Source organism: Culex quinquefasciatus, chromosome 1 (genome assembly GCF_015732765.1).
Source record: "Culex quinquefasciatus strain JHB chromosome 1, VPISU_Cqui_1.0_pri_paternal, whole genome shotgun sequence".
Classification (NCBI taxonomy): Eukaryota; Metazoa; Arthropoda; class Insecta; order Diptera; family Culicidae; genus Culex; species Culex quinquefasciatus.
Genome location: NC_051861.1, coordinates 10,515,407 through 10,536,911, shown reverse-complemented (window position 1 = coordinate 10,536,911; position 21,505 = coordinate 10,515,407). Strand labels below are relative to the sequence as shown.

At 39.5% G+C, this 21,505-nt stretch overlaps 1 protein-coding gene across 11 annotated transcripts in view; it reads right to left on the bottom strand.

Moving 5' to 3' along the window:
• Positions 1 to 21,505, bottom strand: part of LOC6046532 (neurexin-1) — a 163,409-nt gene that overhangs the window by 36,002 nt on the left and 105,902 nt on the right. For 7 of the 11 annotated variants that reach the window (XM_038248373.1, XM_038248372.1, XM_038248377.1 and 4 more), the window contains exons 8-12: positions 19,221 to 19,381; positions 17,101 to 17,130; positions 6,825 to 6,983; positions 6,609 to 6,761; positions 1,089 to 1,196 (exon numbers count right to left, since the gene is read on the bottom strand). In XM_038248373.1, coding sequence (XP_038104301.1) covers positions 1,089 to 1,196; positions 6,609 to 6,761; positions 6,825 to 6,983; positions 17,101 to 17,130; positions 19,221 to 19,381 — 611 coding nt within the window. The remainder of the gene's footprint in view (positions 1 to 1,088; positions 1,197 to 6,608; positions 6,762 to 6,824; positions 6,984 to 17,100; positions 17,131 to 19,220; positions 19,382 to 21,505) is intronic. The other 4 variants (XM_038248375.1, XM_038248378.1, XM_038248382.1 and 1 more) reach the window with 1 other exon arrangement.

The following is a 21,505-nucleotide window of genomic DNA, read 5'->3' as shown; positions in this document are numbered from 1 at the left end:
GACACTTTTGGTTTTTTGTTTGACGGGTGAACTTTTTTTGCAAATGAACCTCGAGAGAATAGTTCTATCGCCCATCTCGAGCTGTGTTCTCTGCGTCCGTGAATGGTACCACTATTCTCTCGACTCGAGACCATCATTCTCTCGGACTAGCGCTGCCAGTTTTGGGTGCACTTTTTCGATGTAATTTTGCCTTCATTTATGAGGGTTATGTTTAATTACACGTAAAACGATGTAAATTTACATATTTGCCTCACTGTTTACCTCAATTTATGAGGAATCTGTTCACTTACACGTAAAAATATGTAAATTTACATATCTGGAGTTTGTTTTTTAAAAGGTCCAATAAACCAAATTTCCAGTTTTTGCTTTTTAAGTGTTTTTTAATACCCCTGACTCAAGGCAGTTCCAAAAACACCCAAAAAGCAAAAACTGGAAATTATTGGACCTTTTCAAAAAAAAAAAAAAAAAAAAACTCCAGATATTTGAACAATGCACACACAGCAAATAAAGTAGTAATCCAGCTGCGTGTAAAAGCCCTGGGTGTAAAATAATTTTTGCATTATTTTATGAAATTCTGTGTAATATTACAATCTGAAATATGTAGCCCATCAGTATGGGAAACCTACTTCACCGAAATGTTAAGCTCATATATACGTTTATCCTTACAGCTTTACATCGGTCTGACGGCCAAGTGGGCTAAGGCGCCAGTCTTTACTGTTGGTGCTGGGTTTAAATCTAGTTGGTTGCAACTTATTTTTTGTGTTTGCAAAATTTTTACATGCAGTGTATAATATAAAGTGTTTATTTTGACGAAGGTGATGTGCATGCTTTTGCATGCGATTTTACCATCGGATTTTTTGCTGTGCAGTAAATAGTAATGTAAATTTGGAAGTGTGAAATGCGATGCTGAATAAGTTAATCTCTTTTTTTAAATGTTATTTTGTTTCAAAAGAATAAACGGAAAATTTACATGTTTTAAAAATTTTGGCTTTTTTATAACACATTTTTGCTAACCTTAAAGAAGTATTTTTAGCTGTGTGTAACTCAGTTAAACTTTTCGTTTTTCGAGATTTCGAGATTATACTCACCCTTGGCTGTCGCACCACAGTGTTCAGGATGATCAATCCGTTCGGTTCGTTTGTGCGGAACTTGAAGGACAGCATGCCCTGCTTCGAGACGTCCCACGGTGGAAGGAGCTGAAATGGTTGAAAAGGAGAATGTTAAATGATTAAGTTAATTTCACACGGTGAAAAAAGTTTTAGTACGGTAATTGAATATATGGAATTTTACACAGCTTGTGAGGTGATATTTAGTTCAGTTACAAAATCTTGTAAAATTACATCAGCAACGTGAAATTTACATCCTGTTGTTGTAACTCAATTTTTACACATAAATTTAGGTAAAAAAACATAAAAAGTTGTTTTTCCTAATGGATCATTTGACCATTTTTATTCAAGTTCTTTTGGTTAACAATTTCAATCAAGCTTGATTTCACCTCGAAGGTGGGTATCATTTCTGAAGGCAGAATCATTTTAATACTTTTCTTTGAAAAGGGGTAACGGTTCTCCTTTGGAGCTTAATTATTTTTTTTTCTCAACGGGAAGAGCACATCGCTGAAAATTTCACTTTTCCCATCCCAGAATAAGGAAACTCAAACCCCGTTGGAGTAATTCCAGTTAAAAAGGGTGTGGGGGAAATGTAAATGTAATTTTATCACCTGTAAAGGAATTTTCCAGGACGAACGTGCCACTTCCTGCTTCACCCCTTTGTTCCCGAGCGCGTAAAATTTTCACCGGGAAATAAAATTATTTATTACGTACAATGATGGCGCTTGCGGTAATTAGCATTCATTATATGAAACGTTCACTGTACTTTGAACCTTTCTGAAACATTTTAAAATGATGATTACACAAACAATTGTTGCCATCTTCAGGGTTTTTTTTGTGCGAAAAAATGTTGTAATTATTAAGCCAAAATAAATTGAGATACAACATAATCCAGCAAGTTGACGTCTCTCCCACCGCCAAAACGACTGTCTAGAGATGACACGTGTCACGAGACGTAACAGTCAACCAAGCGTTTCGTACAGCTGAGTTAAAGTACGTGAAACCGTGTACATTATCCTCCGCCGCCCCGGTGACAAATGGGCTTTCATTTCGGGACTGCTGCTGCTACTCGCGGAAGTACGCGCCCAAATGTAGGCAAAATGTGCCCGCGACGTGTTTGACGGCCAGATGGCGTGCGCTGCGCACAATTTAATAAAGTCGCCTCCATTGAATGTGTGACAGTTTGGTTGATTTTCGAAAAGGGCGTATGTGGTTTTTTGGGTTTATTTTAAGTTTATTAAAAATAAGTTGTAATGCCAAAACAAAAAGTTTTTCCGGCAACACTGTCAAAGCTTTTTCGTCCGTGCGGTTTTCCCGGAATGCCTTGATGAAGACGCGACTGTTGTGGGCAAAAAGTTTTTTCTGTAATGCGAATTCGGTATACGTGTATGTGCGCGCTCGGGTAATAAATATCGTTGATGGGCGCTGGTTGCACGTTAATTTCACCGGATTTGTTCCGAAAATTACATTCTGTCGTCGGTTGGGCCATTTTTTTGCAGATTGTTGTTGTGGTGAACAAGTTTTTGTGGTTTGGCCGGTTTTAATGTACCGTGCGGTATTTTGGGGTTGACTTGCGGTGAAAATTCCGGATAATGCAATTAAAAAGAGTGCCCCATTTTGAGATGTCATTCGACATTAAATCAGACGAAATAATAATTTCGTTGGAATTCGACAGGGAGTGATCATTATTTTGCTTGTTACAGCCTAAATTCATATCCTTCTTAGAAGTTCATCTAGCCGAATGATTGCCGATAAAGTCCGCAAAAAGTCCGATTTCCCTGGGGCCTCCGATTATTTGCACCTCTAACTAAAAGTTACCATCGCTTGAAAAGCTCACATTTTGAGGTTGGGATCGCAGAAAATCTGTGCAAACATTTGTACACACATAATCAAAACCAGCTAATTTCGTGGGGGGATTTCAAATTCAAATTCGGTTTTATTGGTGAATAATCAAGATACAATAAGTTCTTTTTTGGTACAAAACAGAGTTTTGGAGTTCCTTTCAGCTGTGTGTTACATCATAATCCATTTTGGAACAGTTATTGCTTGTAAATAAAGGTGTTACCAAGAGTAAGAAAAATTAAAAAAACTTACTAAACTTGCTAGGAAAAGGGCATAGAAATAGAGAAAGCTTAAAACTAGATCACAGTTTTTATCCTTTATAGATGTGCTTAATCATTAATTCCCCGAGGGCTAGAAATTGCTCCGCCTTGTTACGGCAGCTCCGAAACCGCGTCATCATCTCCCCGCGAGCAAAAAGAACTCCGGCAGGGTAAAGAGATCTTCCCCGGTGACTTCTTGCTGGGCCGCATTGCCGCTACCGGCCGCGACCACGCTGGCAAACGATCGCCCCCAGCCAGGAGGGATCGCTGGGTCGTCCGCTGGAACCGTACGCTGGCCAGCTGCAGGAACGGATGCACTCGTACTTCGTTGAGGAGGGTGGGACGCTGCTGCTTTCTTCTTCCTCTTTTCCTGCTCCTCGAGGTAGGACTTGCGCGCGACGCATCCGCGGTAATTACCGGTATGGTTACCGCCACAGTTCGCGCACTTTACGCGCGGCTTGGTTTGTTCTGCGTTTTCCCCCAAGTCCGCCTTTCGTGGCAGTGCGCACACCTCCGAGAGGTGCGACTCACCGCACTTCACGCAGCGGGGCTGGAGGTTGCAGTTCCGCGAGCCGTGGCCGAATTTCTGGCAACGGTGACATTGCGCTGCGTCCGTTGGATTTTTGGAGTAAAACCGCCAGTTTACCCAAAAACCGTCCAACGCCTTAGTCCGCCGCAGGTCTTGAATCTTGACGGTGCCGCGGTCGAAGTACAACAGGTACAGTGTGTGTGTACCTGTGACTGTTGTCTTCCGCGAGAGCACTTTTATCTCCCGTGGCTTTATTCCGGCACCCGAGAGGTGCTCCTTGAGGACGGAGGTCGGGCGGTCTTGGTACCCCTGCAAGACAATCTTTACAGCGGTCTTCTGCGCGGGGTCAAATGTGTAGAATTTGAAGTTTTTACGCTTAAATTTCTCCACAACCAGGTCGAAGTTCTTTTGGTCAAATGTGAACACTTGCACTGACGCTTTACCTATTTTGAGGCAGTACACGAGGCCTTCCAGCTGCTCGTCAACATCGTCCGCCAACGTGTCCAAAACAAAAATTGGTGGTGGTCGTCGTTCCTTTGGAGTAATTACTTTTTTGGCGTCGGCACTTTTTTCCGTGCACGACCATCGTCGTCGTCGTCGTCGGTAGTGCTACCGTCGGTGTTGTTGTAGCTGCTTTCCTCGTCACTCAGCCTCGCGAACTTGTTACTGGTGGGAATGTTGGCGGATGTTGAAGCGCCATCGGTCGACGGATTGCCGGAAGTAGCTGAACGGAGCCTAATAGGGCTGCGATCCTGGACGCGGTAATTAGCGTGTAGTAACTTGGGGTCGAATCCTTTGGTGCTCACACTCCCCGGCGCGATGGCGGCCGACGCGGCGTTGGTTTGTTTACCTTTTTGCACACGGCCGGTAGACGAACTTCGCGGGTTTTTCGAGGCCGCACTCGAACTGCCACGGCCACGGCCGGCCCTTGGCATGCTGTTGGAGCAAACTCGCGGCTAATCACGGTAAATTACGGCGAAAATTTTCGAAAAAACGATGGAGCACTGAGCACTTGACTGCTGCTTGCACTCGTGCGTACACGGAGGTGCGTGGGGGGATTTAAACTTACTTGAAGTGATGTGTTTTGCACACACACACACGAATACTACCAAGCTTTCCGAAAAGTGTCAGACTGTGTTTCCTCGAAGGTCCACGAAATCCCCTTCTGGAAGTGCGACGATGGTATCGTTGCCATATCACTGCGAGACAATCAGTTCGACTCAAGTTGGATGAAATACGCCGTGTTTGTTCATCCGAGGTTACAGTAGAGGCCGCGAAAGGTGGTACACTTCGTGTGTCCTCAAACGCCCTTGCACAGAAAAAAAATCTTCAAAAAATTATGAATTCCGACTCAACTTCGAACTCGACATTTTTGAAGTTTATTTCTTCAGTTTTGTCAAGGTATCATAGATTTAGGCTCCCTGAACACGCTCTAATCGACTGAATAGAATTCTAGTGAATCCCCAGTCAATAAATAAAATTGTAAATTTGAATGTAATTTCTAGGAAATCGTGTTCAGCACCACCACCTTTTTCGTGATTTCATGAATAACATTCACGAAGTCGTGAATATGAATTGATGAATTTTGCGAATAAAAATACTATAGATGCCCCTTGAAAGTCTAGACGCCCCTTGAAACTCTAGACGCCCCTTGAAAGTCTAGACGCCCCTTGAAAATCTAGACGCTCCTTGAAAGTCTAGACGCCCCTTGAAAGTCTAGACGCCCCTTGAAAGTCTACACGCCTTTTGAAAGCCTAGACGCCCCTTGAAAGTCTAGGTGCCCCTTGAAAGTCTAGACGCCCCTTGAAAGTCTAGACGCCCCTTGAAAGTCTAGACGCCCCTTGAAAGTCTAGACGCCCCTTGAAAGTCTAGACGCCCCTTGAAAGTCTAGACGCCCCTTGAAAGTCTAGACGCCCCTTGAAAGTCTAGACGCCCCTTGAAAGTCTAGACGCCCCTTGAAAGTCTAGACGCCCCTTGAAAGTCTAGACGCCCCTTGAAAGTCTAGACGCCCCTTGAAAGTCTAGACGCCCCTTGAAAGTCTAGACGCCCCTTGAAATTCTAGACGCCCCTTGAAAGTCTAGACGCCCCTTGAAAGTCTAGACGCCCCTTCAAAGTTCGATTTTAATACAAAATTGCGTGCAAGTTTCTGTGAGCATAAGACAAGGCAAGGTTAAAAAAGACTTAAAATTTTTGAAAAATATTTTCAACAGTCAGTGTTCCCATCTCGCTTCCAACCCACAACTTGTGAATTATGAGACGATCGGTACCCGACTGATAAGCGTCTTGTTTATACTCGCCTGTCCGCCATGCCATGCCCTGCCAAAAGCCATCCTCGCAGCGAACGGGTTGTGCGAGAAAAGTGATTTCGCTTATCAAATCTTAATCCCCCGGATGCTGGGATTTAAGTGACGCAGGAGGGTTGCGATGGGGGGGAGGGGCAGGAAATTACGACACGCGAGGCATGGCGTGTCGTCTGATGAGAAATGATGCTCAGACAGTAAGTTATAAAGACCAACATGTATGTAGGGAGAGAGAGAGAGAGAGAGTGGAGCTCGTACACGTGGCTCAAACGAAGGGACCGAGAAGGGTAAACTTTTGCTCGTTAAGATCCGCGCAACGTCTCGCACAAAAGTTCGTCTTTTGCTAACCTCTTAAAATCCGTCCTGACAAGGGGGTGAGCATCGCACAGACACGGGCACCGAAAAAGTTAATCAAGTGAGTTTGTGAGTGTGTGTGTGTGCAGAGAGAAGTTTCGGTTTCGGTGGAAATTTCACTTTTCCGTCGGTCAACAGTGCTCGCCAACAGATGGCAGCACAGCGCTCGCCGCGAACTGCACCAAACTTTGCGTGCAACTTGCATGCGATCACTTACCAGGTACGACTCGCGCGTCGTAAACGTCACCGGATCCTGGGGGTCGCCGCTGGGACACTGGTAGTCGACCCGGCCGGCCACCTGGATCAGCTTGGAACCGGTTCGGGCCAGGTCGATCAGGTTCAGCCGGAGAGTGTCTGCGGAGAATTCCACCTTGGGCAAAAAAAAAGAAATGTTTTAGAATCATGAATATTTTTTTCTCATCAAAAATCTCACCTTTCGGAGGCAGCCGACAAAGTTGTTGTGCACCCGGGCGCCCAGCAGAGCACGCGGGTTGACCGCCCCGCCCACGTAGACCCGGGACGAGGACAGCATGGTGAATTTGCCGGCGATGTGCGAATGGTCGGTGTAAACGTCGTCCACTACGGCGACCAGCTGTTTTGGGAACAAACAATCGTTAGATGTGAAATCTCGGTTTTGAAATTTAAAAATTTAAACTTTCGCCACGTCAAGTTTATTGGCAACACTGCTTTCAAGCCTTTTTTGCCTTCCTCACTGAGGTGTAAGGCTATAATCCTGCTCTAAAATTGAACTTTTTATTTAAAGCTCGAAACCCCACCTTGATGTATACATATCGACTCAGAATCGAAAACTGAACAAATGTCTGTGTGTATGTGTGTGTGTATGTGTGTGTGTATGTGACCAATAATGTCACGCAGTTTTCTCAGCACTGGCTAAACCGATTTTTACCAAACTAGTCGCATTCGACTTGGTTTAGGGTCCCATACGGTGCTATTGAATTGTTTGAAGTTTCGATAAGTAGTTCAAAAGTTATGTATAAAAATGTGTTTTCGCCTATTTTCGGAAGTTGAATAAGTGGCAGTAAACTGAACCAAACATCATCATGTTATACATCGTTAGTTACATAATTGAAAGACCTTTCCAACGAATCCAAAACATTGATAATCCGGCAACCCTGTCTCGAGTTATAACCACTTATGTGATATTTTTGTATTTTTTTTGTAGCCGGATCTCACTTAAATGTAGGTAAACAATGTCCGGATCTATCATCCGACCCATCGTTGGTTAGATAATCGAAAGACCTTTCCAACGAGTCCAAAACATTGATGATCTGGCAACCCTGTCTCGAGTTATAACCACTTAAGTGATATTGATGTACTTTTTTTGTAGCCGGATCTCACTTAACTGTATGTAAACAATGTCCGGATCCATCATCCAACCCATCGTTGGTTAGATAATCAAAAGACCTTTCCAACGAGTCCAAAACATTGAAGATCTGGCAACCCTGTCTCAAGCTATGACCACTTATGATGCCACTTAAGAGCCCTTGAGTGATATGTGTGTTTTTTGTATTCCGGAACTTAACGAAATTAGACGAAATTTGTGTTTAAACCCATCATATTACATATCTACCCATTGTTGGAAAAGAGGGAGGAAGGCACCAACCACAAAGCTGTCATGGGGTGACAACAATGCTCAATTTAGTTCTCAAATGAAAATTATTATTTCTTCTGAAAAAAAATACACCACGGGCTCTTAGGTTGTTTTTTTATTGTCATCATTGCATTGGTCAATAAAATCACAAAAAAAACCTTTTTTTTAAGCGAATAAAAATTGGCAACACTGCACTCAGTTCAGCAATAAAAAATATTAAAAAAGAGATAAGAATTGGCAACACTGCTTTTATTTTTTTTGTTGAAATTTTATTATAACTGCATCGGTCAAATAAAAAAATATTTGTGAAATGAAAAAAAGGCCAACACTGCTTCTATGTTTTCCTTCCAAAAAATGTCATTATTTCGTGCTTTCCATTTCATTAGGGCACAAATCTTTTGTAAACAAGAGTGTATCTCTCTCACACCTTATGCAAACTGACATTTGAGTGAAAGGGTTTACAAAAGTTTTGTGCCCTTTTTAAATGTTAGGCTCCATTTCAGCTGTCGGTTTCAATGCTCAATTGGGTCCGAAAATTAGGCTTAAATTTGTGATATTTTTGTTCACAACGATAAAGCTTATTTCTCCGAGTACAATGACCCTTTGTACGACCGCAAAGGATTTAAAATTTATTTTTAAATCAATTAAAAAAAATACTTTGCCTTCTTCACAAAAAATGTGCTACTTGACAGCTCGTTCTAAGGGGACCATAGTTGATCCATCGAAAAAATGTTGTCTTGGCTTTAGGACCATATGTAGCTGCTAAATAAAATTACATTTTGTTGTCAATATTGCCTAATAATGCAAAAATAAATTTTGAAAAGAAGCTAACTATAATTGGCAACACTGCTTCCAACAGTTTTTTTTCTGGAAGCTGTCGTAATAGGGTGGCAACAATGCTCAATTTAACTGACATATTATTGTTTTTTTTTAAATAAATAATTGGCAGCACTGCTTCTAAGAGTTTTTTTCTGAAAATGTTTATTATTGAATCCCAATTGTCAAATGACAAATAATAATTGACAACACTGATCCTACACAGTTTTGATCTTGAAAATGTTAATATAGGGTGGCACATTTCTCAATTCAGATGTCATTTAAAAATCCCAACAAAATTTCTGTTTTTTTTAAATAGATAATTCAGTTTGACTACCCTGCCAAACTCAGCTGTCAAAAAGCGGGCTGACCCTTAAATTATGCCTCAAAATTAGAGCTTCGACAACCCCCCCGTCCCCCCTCTTTCTAAAACAACTGCATTTTTTACAAAACAAAAACCTTGTTACGAGCACTTTCCGCAGAGTACGCTCGCCGTGCAATTTATGACGCAAAATTTGCATTTTTATTCACTTTATCAAAAAGCGAGAGGGGTCTCGTCGCCTCAAGGGATAGTGTGTCAGAGTCAAGTTTGGCGGTGGCGGTGGTCGGAATTGCCTCAGGGGGTTCGTGGTGGTGGCTCGGAAAATGAAGTTTTGCACTTCTTTTCCAAACAATTTGAACCGGTTATGATGGGTGTTTGGTGTTGGGTGAAAGTTAGACGGTTATTCTTTTTTTTGCCGGAGGATGCTCAGACTTTTTTATGGCTTTGGCTTTTAAGGTTTTAGGAGTTACTGAAAGGTTTCGCGATGGATAAGTAAAACTATGCATAATTGGTAATATGGTGGTTAAAGTTTCCAAGAAAACACAATCTTCTGCATATTTGGTTAACCTTCAAGCAATTTCTCCTTTTATCTGTTGATGTTTGAATGCTCAAGATCTTAACGGCTTACACGTTAACCGAAAAGGACTTACATTAGCATGTAAATTCCGCTCGAATGCCACCCCCTCCCCGACCGTTTTTCCTCCGCCGGAACCGGAAGATTGATTAAACGCAACTTTTCACCCTCCGCCACGAGGTGCGTGCCATGCTCCATTAGCAACACAGCTCCCTCCCCGCCTGCTCGTCTGTCTGCGTTCCACGTGGGCCACGTGGCCCATCACCTGTCAAATGGCATTAGTGCGGAAGTCAGTCGCGCGCAAGAGCAAACGGAATTAACGCCCCCATAAAACTAAGTGTGGCAAGAAGTCGGTCTTTCTCTCGTGTTTGCTGCGAAACTTTCATCGTCATCGTATCGTGGGTTGTCTCTAGGTTGGTTGCGATCACAGACAAGAATACAATTGTGTTGAAAAAGATCCTTTGAAATTGTTGGAAATTCAACTTAAATTAGTCCTTCTAATGGCATCGCTGCTTGGAAGGCACGTGGGTGAAAAAGGAAATTTGACGTTTGTCGTTATTTTCGCATAGCATTGCAGCTCGAAAGGCATGGCGGCATCTAGAGTCAGTCCAAAGTTGAAAAGTGTCACAAAGTGAAAGCAAAACAAAAAATCCTTACATAGCCATTCTCCCCGTTTGGTTAGTCCTATTGTTACTGCCGAACGCCACCGCCATCTTGGATTCTCCCACGCGGGGTTTTTATCAAAACGGTTCACCGACACTCGACAACGCCATCTATGATCCGGCACTCCGGTTTTCTTTTCACAATTGTGCAATGAATAAAACGTGTGTATTCGTGCCAACTTTGATCCCCAACTTTTGCAAGAGAGAGAGAGAGAAAGAGAAAGTTGTAGGACTTTCGCCCCGGAAACAAGCGTGCTAAGGCGAGGCACTTTTCCGAAACATAACCTCTCTACAAGGCAGTCAGGCAGGCAACACCCCGTGGGCCACTTCTTCCCATTGATCCGCGGCGAAGCAGAGTTCCTTCGTGTTTGCCTTGTACTCTGTACTCGTGGGGCACGGGGGTTGGGCTGGTTAGAATAGAGTTGTCGTCCCGTTTCAAACAATAAGAAAACACGGGGTGTCAAAGGCCTCTTTATAGAGCGCCGGTGAAAGTCGAATTCCTAACCTCAAAAGGGGTGACTTCTTTCAGAAAATTACTAATAAAGGGCTATTCTTATGAGCTTTGAGGGATTTTTTTTTCAAATTAACTCTCAGTTTATAAAAATTAGCCCTTTTTACAATGTTTTGTCCGTATTCTGACAAAAGGAAGCCGAAATTAGTTGGCAATCGTAACGCTAAGATGGCAGCCATGCCCGCGGGTTGGGTGACGAACAAGAGAGTGGAATTAATTTTCCGACGTCTCAAATCCAATCAATCGAAATTGTGCGCTGTCGTCGTCGTCGTCGAAAGGTCGGTGAGCTTTTGAACGGTTTCCGAAACGTTACGTGAGCTTTGGGCTGGAGTTAAAGGTGGGAAATTGAGTCACATTTCAAACCCTTTCGAAATCATCAAAATTGAAACCCTTTGTTAGATAAGAAGCTCGAAATGAGCATGATATGTTCCTGACTTTCAATTAATTGAATTTCGGAAAAAAAGCTCTGTCACCTCAATTTGATGGAGACGCATGGCGTTTTTGGTAGATTTTTGCTTGCTGGAGGCGCATGGTGTTTCAACTTTATATATAGCTTTTCTAGAAAGAGCAAGTCATGTAATAAATTTATTGGAAAGTAAATCTGAAGCTGTAAATCGAGACTACGGTTTCGATCAACACAGTTGAAGAAGAATCGCCATCGTTATGTATAAGGCCCGATTATATTTTATCATCAGACTGAATGGGGCGTTGCATTTTTCAGAGGGATCGGGCGTCCAATTTTACATAAAAGTCCCTTTGACACCAAATTTCTAAACCTTCGCCATTTAAGGCTGCAAAATATTAGAATGTTCAAAAATGGAAGGGGTCGTACCACCCCTCCGTCAAAAGTTATCCCTTAGGACAAAGTTTCACGTCAATTATTTTTAATTCTGTTTTTAGGGCATCAAAATATACATTTTCACCTACCACATAACAAAAAAAAATTAAGCTATTTGGATGCATCATAGCCGAGATTTAGCAATTTAAAGTTAGCAGTTTCAAAAAACGGGTGCTACGATATCTCAACACTGTCTTGACCAAATCGGCTCAAAATTTTGGTGAAAACTTATTAAACCGATTCCGTGTGCATGACGAAGCCCAATTTTCAAAAAGTTTATTTTAAAAAAAGATAAAAATATTTTTGTGTTTTTAAAAAATATTTATAATAATTTTTATAATATTTTTTAATGAATCAATAGATTGTTTTTATTTTTGGCTATGTTTGTTAAACAAATGGTAACATCTAACTTTGAACAACAACAAAGCCAATATGAAAAGATATTTATTTCGACGATTACATCAGCGTATAGGTATGTTTCTGTTTAATTTTGCCAAATTGCTTGAATATTGAAGAAAACAAATCCAACTACGGATTGGCTATAGCTTTTATTTGTAATAAATATTTTTGAATCCTAAACTAAACTCATTCAGTCATTTCAAATATTGTTTCGAAATGTTTCATTCCCTTAAACTTTTGTGTGATTATGGGTGCCACAAATATGGCTGGTAAAAATTTTAAGCAGAGCCTTTTTTTTGTAATTACAAGTTTTTTTTTTAATATTGTTATTATGAAATTTTCCTCCTTTTTGTGCTCTCAAAATTCAAAATTTGAGCAACTCTCTACGAAATCGGCTGATTTCGACCATTTTTATTTTTTGTATTTTTTATTTGACTTAAACTTTGTGGGGGCCTTCCCTATGACCAAATTAGCTATTTTGCGGCATTGGTTCACCCATACAAGTCTCCATACAATTTTGGCTGCTGTCCATACAAAAATGGTATGTAAATATTCAAACAGCTGTAACTTTTCAGTGAATTTTCTGATCAATTTGGTGTTTTCTGCAAAGTTGAAGGTATTGTTGAGGACTTTTGAGAAAAAAATAGGTACACGTAAAAAAATTTGCAGATTTTTTTATCAATTTTTTTTTCACTAAAATTCAATTTCCCAAAATACATATTTTTTTGATTTTCGAGATTTTTTGATATGTTTTAGGGGACAAAATTCCGCAACTTTTGAGCCATAGAGAAACATGGTCAAAAAATCTGCCGCTGAGTTATGAATTTTTGAAAAAAAAAACAGTGATTTTTGGAATAAATTTTTAAATCAAGACTAACATTTTAAAAGGGTCAAACATTGAATATTACTCCCATTTAAAATGCTAGTCTTGATTTAAAAAAATTCAAAATATTTTTTTCGAAAAGATCGGAAAATTTCACGAATGTTTCAAAAAACAATATATATAAAAAAAAAGTAATTACAAAAAAAAACTATGATGACAATTTTTACCAGCCATATTTGTGCCACCCATAATGTATTAAAATTGAAAATCGGACCATTATTTGCTGAGATATGGTCATTAGAAAATGGTGGGTTGTTTTGGTGAGATTAAGAAAACTTCAATTTTCGTGTTTCTTTTTCTTAAAGCGGCTCTATATCAGCAACCCGAGGTCCAATCTTCAATGTCTCTTAGACAATTTTATAGCAAATTTTCTGAACTTTTCAAAATATTTTTAGAAACGGTCACTCATGGTCACTATTTTTAAAAATTGAAAAACTGCAAATATTTCGCTAAAATCAAACTTTCGGTGGCTATATCTTGAAAACGGAGCCCATTATCAAAAAATCTGTAAAGTGCTTTTTGATTGCAAATTCGATGTTGCATTAAAAAATAATGTCAAACTTGTTTTTGCATGAAACCTCATATTTTTTCCAAAAATCACTATTTTTTCAAAAATTCATAACTCGGCGGCAGATTTTTTGACCATGTTTCTCTATGGCTCAAAAATTGCGGATTTTTGTCCCCTAAAACATATCAAAAAATCTCGAAAATCAAAAAATACGTATTTTGGGAAATTGAGTTTTAGTGAAAAAAAAGTTGATAAAATTAAAAAGTCGATAAAATTAAAATTAAATGATAAAATAGGGAAGGCCTCCACAAAGTTTGAGCCAAATCAAAAAATACAAATAAAATCCATTTCCGGTTTTGGTAGAGAATAGCTCATTTGTTAAAAGTTTAAGAAGCCTTCATTTGATAAGAAATTCATTAACCCTTAGAGTACCACGTGGAAGTTTAATATTCAAAAAAATCATATCTTGGCCCCAATTCAACCAATTTGTTTCGTTTTAGAATCGTTAGATCGGCCAACTTCCAGGGAACACGGTGCTCTATGAAGAATTTCGGTCTGAGCCTTTTGGCCGGAGATATTCCGGAATTCCGTGGACCAGATCGGGTCCAGGGTAGCCAGGATATTTTTCTTTCTACAATAATTATCCAAAAAGTTGTAAATAAGTACACTTTTATAGTTTTTTATTCATCATATGTCACAGGAAGGTTATTCCAAAGCATTGGAGCAATTCTGGATAGGATGGACACTTTGTCAATCACCCGGAACCGGTTCCGGGTTCCGGTTCTAATCTGTAGGTATGGCCAACATACTACTTTTGGCGAAATGGAGCATGCCACATGTCAAAGCTCATGAAATTATGCCACAAGTCCATATTAGTCCATACAAAGTCAATCTGACTCCATGTGGCCACCTGGAACCGGTTCCGGGTTCCGGTTCCAATCCGTAGGTATGGCCAACATACTACTTTTGGCGAAATGGGGCATGCAACATGTCAAAATTCATGAAATTGTGCCACGAGTCCATATTAGCCCATACAAAGTCAATCTGACCCCATGTGGCCAACCAGAACCGGTTCCGGGTTCCCGGTTCCAATCCGTAGGTATGGCCAACATACTACTTTTGGCGAAATGGGGCATGCTACATGTCAAAATTCATGAAATTGTGCCACGAGTCCATATTAGCCCATACAAAGTCAATCTGACCCCATGTGGCCAACCAGAACCGGTTCCGGGTTCCCGGTTCCAATCCGTAGGTATGGCCAACATACTACTTTTGGCGAAATGGAGCATGCGACATGTCAAAATTCATGAAATTATGCCACGAGTCCATATTAGTCCATACAAAGTCAATCTGACCCCATGTGGCCAACCGGAACTGTTTCCGGGTTCCCGGTTCCAATCCGTAGGTATGGCCAACATACTACTTTTGGCGAAATGGAGCATGCGACATGTCAAAGTTCATGAAATTATGCCACGAGTCCATATTAGTCCATACAAAGTCAATCTGACTCCATGTGGCCAACCGAAACCGGTTCCGGGTTCCCGGTTCCAATCCGTAGGTATGGCCAACATACTACTTTTGGCGAAATGGAGCATGCGACATGTCAAAATTCATGAAATTATGCCACGAGTCCATATTAGTCCATACAAAGTCAATCTGACCCCATGTGGCCAACCGGAACTGTTTCCGGGTTCCCGGTTCCAATCCGTAGGTATAGCCAACATACTACTTTTGGCGAAATGGAGCATGCGACATGTCAAAGTTCATGAAATTATGGGGTCATACCTACGGATTGGAACCGGGAATCCTGAACTGGTTCCAGGTGACCTCATAGGGTCGTTATACAATGTACTACAAATAGCATGTAAAAGACATGTTTCTTTTTAAATGACGGGGCAAGTTGAATTTAAATTTGTGTTGGCTTGATTAATCTAATAAGAATTTGTTTGAGTTATTACAAATAAGTTTAAAGAACTTTTGTCAATAAACATTTGTATGAAATAAGTGGTCAAATATAAAGTGTTATCAAATTTGAATTTTTATTAATTTTCTTTTCATTTTTGGTAATTTTAAAAACAAACATTGAAATAATGGGTATTGTGAAGCTTTTGGTTATTTTTCAAAGACTGATTTTTTATGTTTTTACCCTGAATCAAAATGAAGGTTCCATTTTTGACTTAATTCAAGTATTTTGTTTTACTAAAACTGTCAATTATTTTTTTTGAAACATTGTCCGATGATTTATATTGACTTTTCATAAAGAGTTTTTGATTTGAAACCATTCTTTAGATAAGAAATACATATTTTTTTAGGTTCTGGAAAAGTCGGGAATTTGAAAATGGGATTTGAGTGGTCACCCTGGAAATATCTTCATGAAACTTTCAGGAGTGATTGAAAATCATCTTTAGAGTGGATTTAACAATTATTCTGTAATAAAAAATTTTGTGATTTTCTACATGTATGTAACCCCTTGAGAGAAATCGATGAAATAAAAAGCATAACGCTTCTGCTTAAAAAGTGGCTTCTCTGAAAAAGAACACTTCTGATGTCGCTCTTTGTTCTTCCAAATTTCTAAATAATTTTTGCTTTATATATATTGCTGGTGTTTTAAAATGTTGAAGAGAATACTTCTGTAAAAAACTACTAATGAAAAATAAGTATTTCTGTACTGTAAACTTAGAAAGGAGGTTTACAATTGAAAAAAAAAGAAATCAAAATTTTCCCAAACCTTCTTCGTAACAACTGTCAAATTACTCGTCCCCGTTACCACTCTTTCCACCCCGTTGGCGACCCTTGCGGTCGTGCGGCGGAGCAGAGTGAGTTTCTAAATAATGAGACGCTAATTGGAATTAAGTTTACTCATTATTTCTTTCGGCGTCGTCGTCGTCGTCTCGAGTGGATGTGCGTTTCATCTCATCATGGGGCAACCTGGTGGACCTCCTTGTAGATTCTTTCCCCTTTCTCGGACACACGGTAGGTTTAAATGCGGATTTTTTTTTAATTTTTTTTTTCGAAAAAGTTACTTGTTGTTGCACAAACGTTTCCGCAACTGTTGTGCAACATAATTAGGTTGCCCAACTGTTACCTACTAATGAGCTGTTTTGATTTCCTAACCCTTGGACAGCCCTCACTATCATCCCAAAGTCGAAACGGAGGTCCACGCGGTCGGTTGGGTGGCGAACTGGTTAGGGTAAAGATAAATTATGTTTCACTATAGTTGTTGCCGGCGGAAAGATTAATGATAGTTGGAAGTTTGAATTATGAGCCGGGAAGAATGGGGGAAGGGGACGGACTCTTAACTTGACGCACGAAGACGTGTCCCTCTCGGCGTTGACGTGGCGAAAGTTTGTTTTTTTTTATTCCCGGGACATCAGCAAAAGTCTGCCAAGTGGAAGTTATCGAGACTGACATTTGATAATGGCTTATCGTTAATGCATCTTTCCGAGTATATTTTGGTCCTCATCAAATGCTAATATCGAGGCAGTAAAAAAAAACTTGACAAACTTTTGCTATGCTTCAGGATAAACAGAAATAAAAAAAAAACTGGAGTAACAAGTTTTCCGTGATGCAATTAGGAAACTTACCCGGCAGAAGCTGGTTATCGATGAGATCTGCTTGGAGAGGCCGAAGAATAAACGGAATGATTATGTTTGGCGTTTTCCGGAAACGAGAAGAGCACACAGACAATCACAAACACACAAATAGAAAGCGGTCGAATTATTATTGCCAACTACTCTAATTCAATATTTCGTGAAAATGAGATTTTTTTAAAAGTAAAAATATATAAAAAAAATTGCAAGAAAAAACATTTTTTTTCGAGGAGGCGTTACGTTTTGTGATTTATCAATTTAGCCTCCGCTTAAAAGAGGGTTTTTGTATAATTTATTTTAAATTGATAAACAACAAAACATAACGTCTCTGCGTAAATAGCGGATTTATCTGTACAGAAAACCTCTTTTTACAAGGAGGCGTTACGTTTTGTGATGTATCGATTCCTCCGGAAAGACGCAACAATTTTGAATTCTTTTTGATGCACTTTGTGCGTTTCGGTGTACCCGGGCAGACGGTAATAACAAAATTCATGCCATTTCAATAACAAATACTGTTAAAATAACAGAAAGTGTTATGAATTCTTCATGAAAATTCCATTTCATCATAAGATTTTAATACCACTATCTGTTATCATAACAAAATTTGTTATTGGTCTGATATTGATTGAAAGCAAAAACATCTTGGGAATAACATTTTTTGTTATGGAAGAATAACTCCAACTGTTATTGGGATGATCGGATTAGTTGTTAAAATAACAAAAAATAATAACAAAGATTTGTTCGAAGAATAACTTAAAATGTTATTAGTCTGTTATTACAATAACAATCCAATAACAAAAAAATCATTACGACGAATAACAAATCTTGTTATAAATAACATAAATTGTTATTGGCTTAGTATTTTCAAATATCAAAAAATGTTATTTCAAAGTTATTACCGTCTGCTCGGGTAGATCTCAAAATCGGTTTTTGATGCTTACAAAAATGGATTTTGGTTTCAGAGGAATCGCACTATGTGAGGTTTAATTGTTCACAATACTTTTAACAATCTTTGTACGCCAAATGAAGACAGACATTTCGATTCCGAGGTAATTTTACTTTCACTAGGTTGCAACATTTTTGTGGATATTTGAAGAAATCAATGAAATACAAAGCGTAACGCCTGACACTGTTGTATGATAAATTGACAAATTACAAAACCTAATGTCGTGGTGTTAAAGAACTTTAATCAGAAAAAAACACTTTTGGATTGTATTCTAGAATTCAATAAATAAAAATAATGAATGAAAAAATGGGTTAAGGCGAAGTTTTTTTTTAATAAAAAATATATGCGTTTCCTTAAGTTCCTTTGTATGAAAAATATGTATCAAACTCGCATAAAAAATACATAAAAAAAATTGCGCAATAAACTTATACTACGGACAATGTGCAGCCGTTACGATTTTTTTCTCAAATCAATACAGTGAAACCTCTTTACGCGGTGCTTTACGATTTTCTAATTTGTCGATTTCTCTGGAACGACGCAACATTCTTCGAATGTTTTAAAAGCAATTTGTAGGTTTTGTTCAGAGCTTCAAAACGCTCCTTGAAGCTTGCAAAAATATTGTATGGCTTAAAAGAAATATACGAAACAAAAAGCGTAACGCCACCGCGTTAAAAGTGGTTTCTGTGTATACAATTTTCGCATTTTTTTGCAATTACAGAGAAACCTCTTTTTACGCGGTGGCGTTACGCTTTTTATTTCGTCGATTTCTCTAAATCCATACAATATTTTTAAAAGCTCCAAAAAGCGTTTTGTAGATCTGAGCAAAATCTACAAATTGATTTTAAAAGATTGTAAAAATGTTACGTCGTTCCAGAGAAATCGACAAATTAGTAAAACGTAACGCACCGCGTAAAAAGAGGTTTCTCTGTAATTTGCCTCTAATACACACAACGTTTAAAATAGATTTCAAAATTATTGAGATGATTCGAAGAAATAGACTAAGTACAAAACGTAACGCCTGTGTGTTAGAAAACTGTTCAACGCAAACAACTTGAAAATAAAAGATATGAATTATAATTAATAAACTAAAATTAATAAAATTAACAACTAAAACAATCCTCAAACTTTCCCAAACCCCCAGTTTGCCCCGCCCCCCCTCGACCGTTACCTCCTGTATCCGCCGGTGGACCGTAACCTTGTGCCACTGGTGGTCGTCGAAGCGGACGCGGGCCGGCTTGATGTGCATCTCCTGCTTGCCGTTGGACAGTCCCATCGTGAGCGAGACGCCCCCGTCGCGCAGGGCCAGATTCAGGTAGTCGGTGCCGTGGCCTGAAACCGGGACGAAAAAGAAGAAAAAGAAAGGTTGACAAAATTAGGATTAGATTCGTGTCCATTCAGGTGCGCATTAGCCGGGCGTCAAGTTTGGCAAGCTGCTGCTTCTTTTTTGTGAGTTCCATTTTTTTTGTAACGCTTGGGTTGTTTTCTATGCCGAGTGAAAATGTCGGGTCGTGTGGGCGTCGAACTCCTTCGGGAAAGTTGCTTGCTTGGGGCGACAAAGGACAAGTTTTGGTTGGGAGGTTTTTCTTTGGAAAGTCTGGGATAGTCGTTGTTTGTGAGCACTAAATTGATTGAATTCCTTTGGAAAAAGATAATAAACTGTGTTAAGCAAATATGCTTTTTGTTAGATAACATGGCATAAATTGGCCTAGTTTAAAGTTGATTAAATTAAATCAGTAGTATTAATTTTATCAGAAATCAACCCACCGTTACTAGTCGTTACATTGCGTTACGTTTCTTGTGTATTAGTTTAATGAAGAATTTGAAATGCATATTTTACACGATACTTTTTTTTTCCTAAACAGTATGTTTTGTCGACATTGGTTAGCGTTACAGAGCGTTACATTTGGATTTCAAAGCATTTCTCCCAAATTTTCTGCTAAAAGGTCACACTTGAGCGCACTTAATCGCCTTTTGGGATCACGCAAGGGGACGTTTTTTTTTTGCATTAAACTATCCATATTCATTAGTGCAGTGACGTGTCCGCGTGTCCTCCATGCTTTGGCCCCTGTCGATACCGGTCAGCCGGTCGTGACACACTAATCTCGACCAGGCAGGGCTTTCCCCGGGAACGACCCATTGATTGATGACAGACGCGCGCCCAGCTGACAGCTTTCCGGCACCGGAGGGTCATTATTCATCGTTTCCAGGGCGGCGGTGTGTGTGCAGAGCTGATAGAGAGTGGGAGTTGGACTTCATCATCCTCATCATCATTATCGGCGCATAGTTGTGCGAACGTGTTTTGTTTATGAGGTGGGATGCTGTCAGAGGGTTCCATTATCAGAAGAAACGAAACGGGAGGAAGGGGTTTAAAAATCCAATTAATGGTAATGAGTTCGTTCGGGAAAGCCACTTCAACCTGAAATGATCGGATTAAGAGAGCCATTGACGGAGAGTACAAAGCAATTAACTGTCACGTGACGCAAGGGGGTTCGCCCACTCGAGCGAGGGTAATAATTTCAAAAAGCTACCTGGTACCCTCATCACAAGAAAAAAAAAAACGAATCTGTCATCTCCCCAAAATAAAATATTCAGTATCGATCGATCATGGAAATAACACCCTTTGGTGGAGGGACGTTACCTGCAAGAAGTCGTCACGGAACGAAAACAACTCCAGCACCACCTCTTACAACTAGAGGGCGTTCCCGGACAATGGTCGTGTTTACGTCAAGGTAAAAAGAAGTACATGTAAAGGGCAAATGCATCGCCAAGCGCACGTGAATAAGCAAAACGAGTTTTCCCAGGCCTTTTTTATGGCGTTATAAAGGTATCAAATGTGTTTTCACAAAAAATGACGAAAGTCACCTAATTTTTGTTGGTGTTTGGTTGTGTTCGAAACTTGGGAAATTTAGCGTTACGATTTTGTTTTCCACCAATTGTGCTTTGCCTTTATAATTTTATCAGTTCACAAAAACGCTATTATACGTACAGGCGTTACGCTCAATATTACTTTGATACAGTGAAACCTTTTTTTATGCGGTGGCGTTTCGCTTTTTATTTCGTCGATTTCTCGATATTTTCGCAAGCTTGAAAAGGCGTTTTGTAGATATGAACGAAACCTACAAATTGCTTTCAAAAGGTTTCAAATGTGTTGCGTCGTTCCAGAGAAATCGACAAATTAGGAAAAACGTAACGCATCGCGTAAAAAGAGGTTTCTCTGTATTCCTAAAAACTGTACAAACTTTATGAAATATTTTGATTTTTTTTTGTAGATTTGGCCTTGTCTTAAAAAAACATTAAAAAAAGACAAAAATGTCGAAAAATACCATAAATGATCAAAATTATCAAAATTACTAAAAATACTAGAATGAACGAAAGTACCAACATAACCAAAATAATCAAAATTACCAAAGTAACTAAAATGAATGAAATGAATAAAATGAATCAAATGGATAA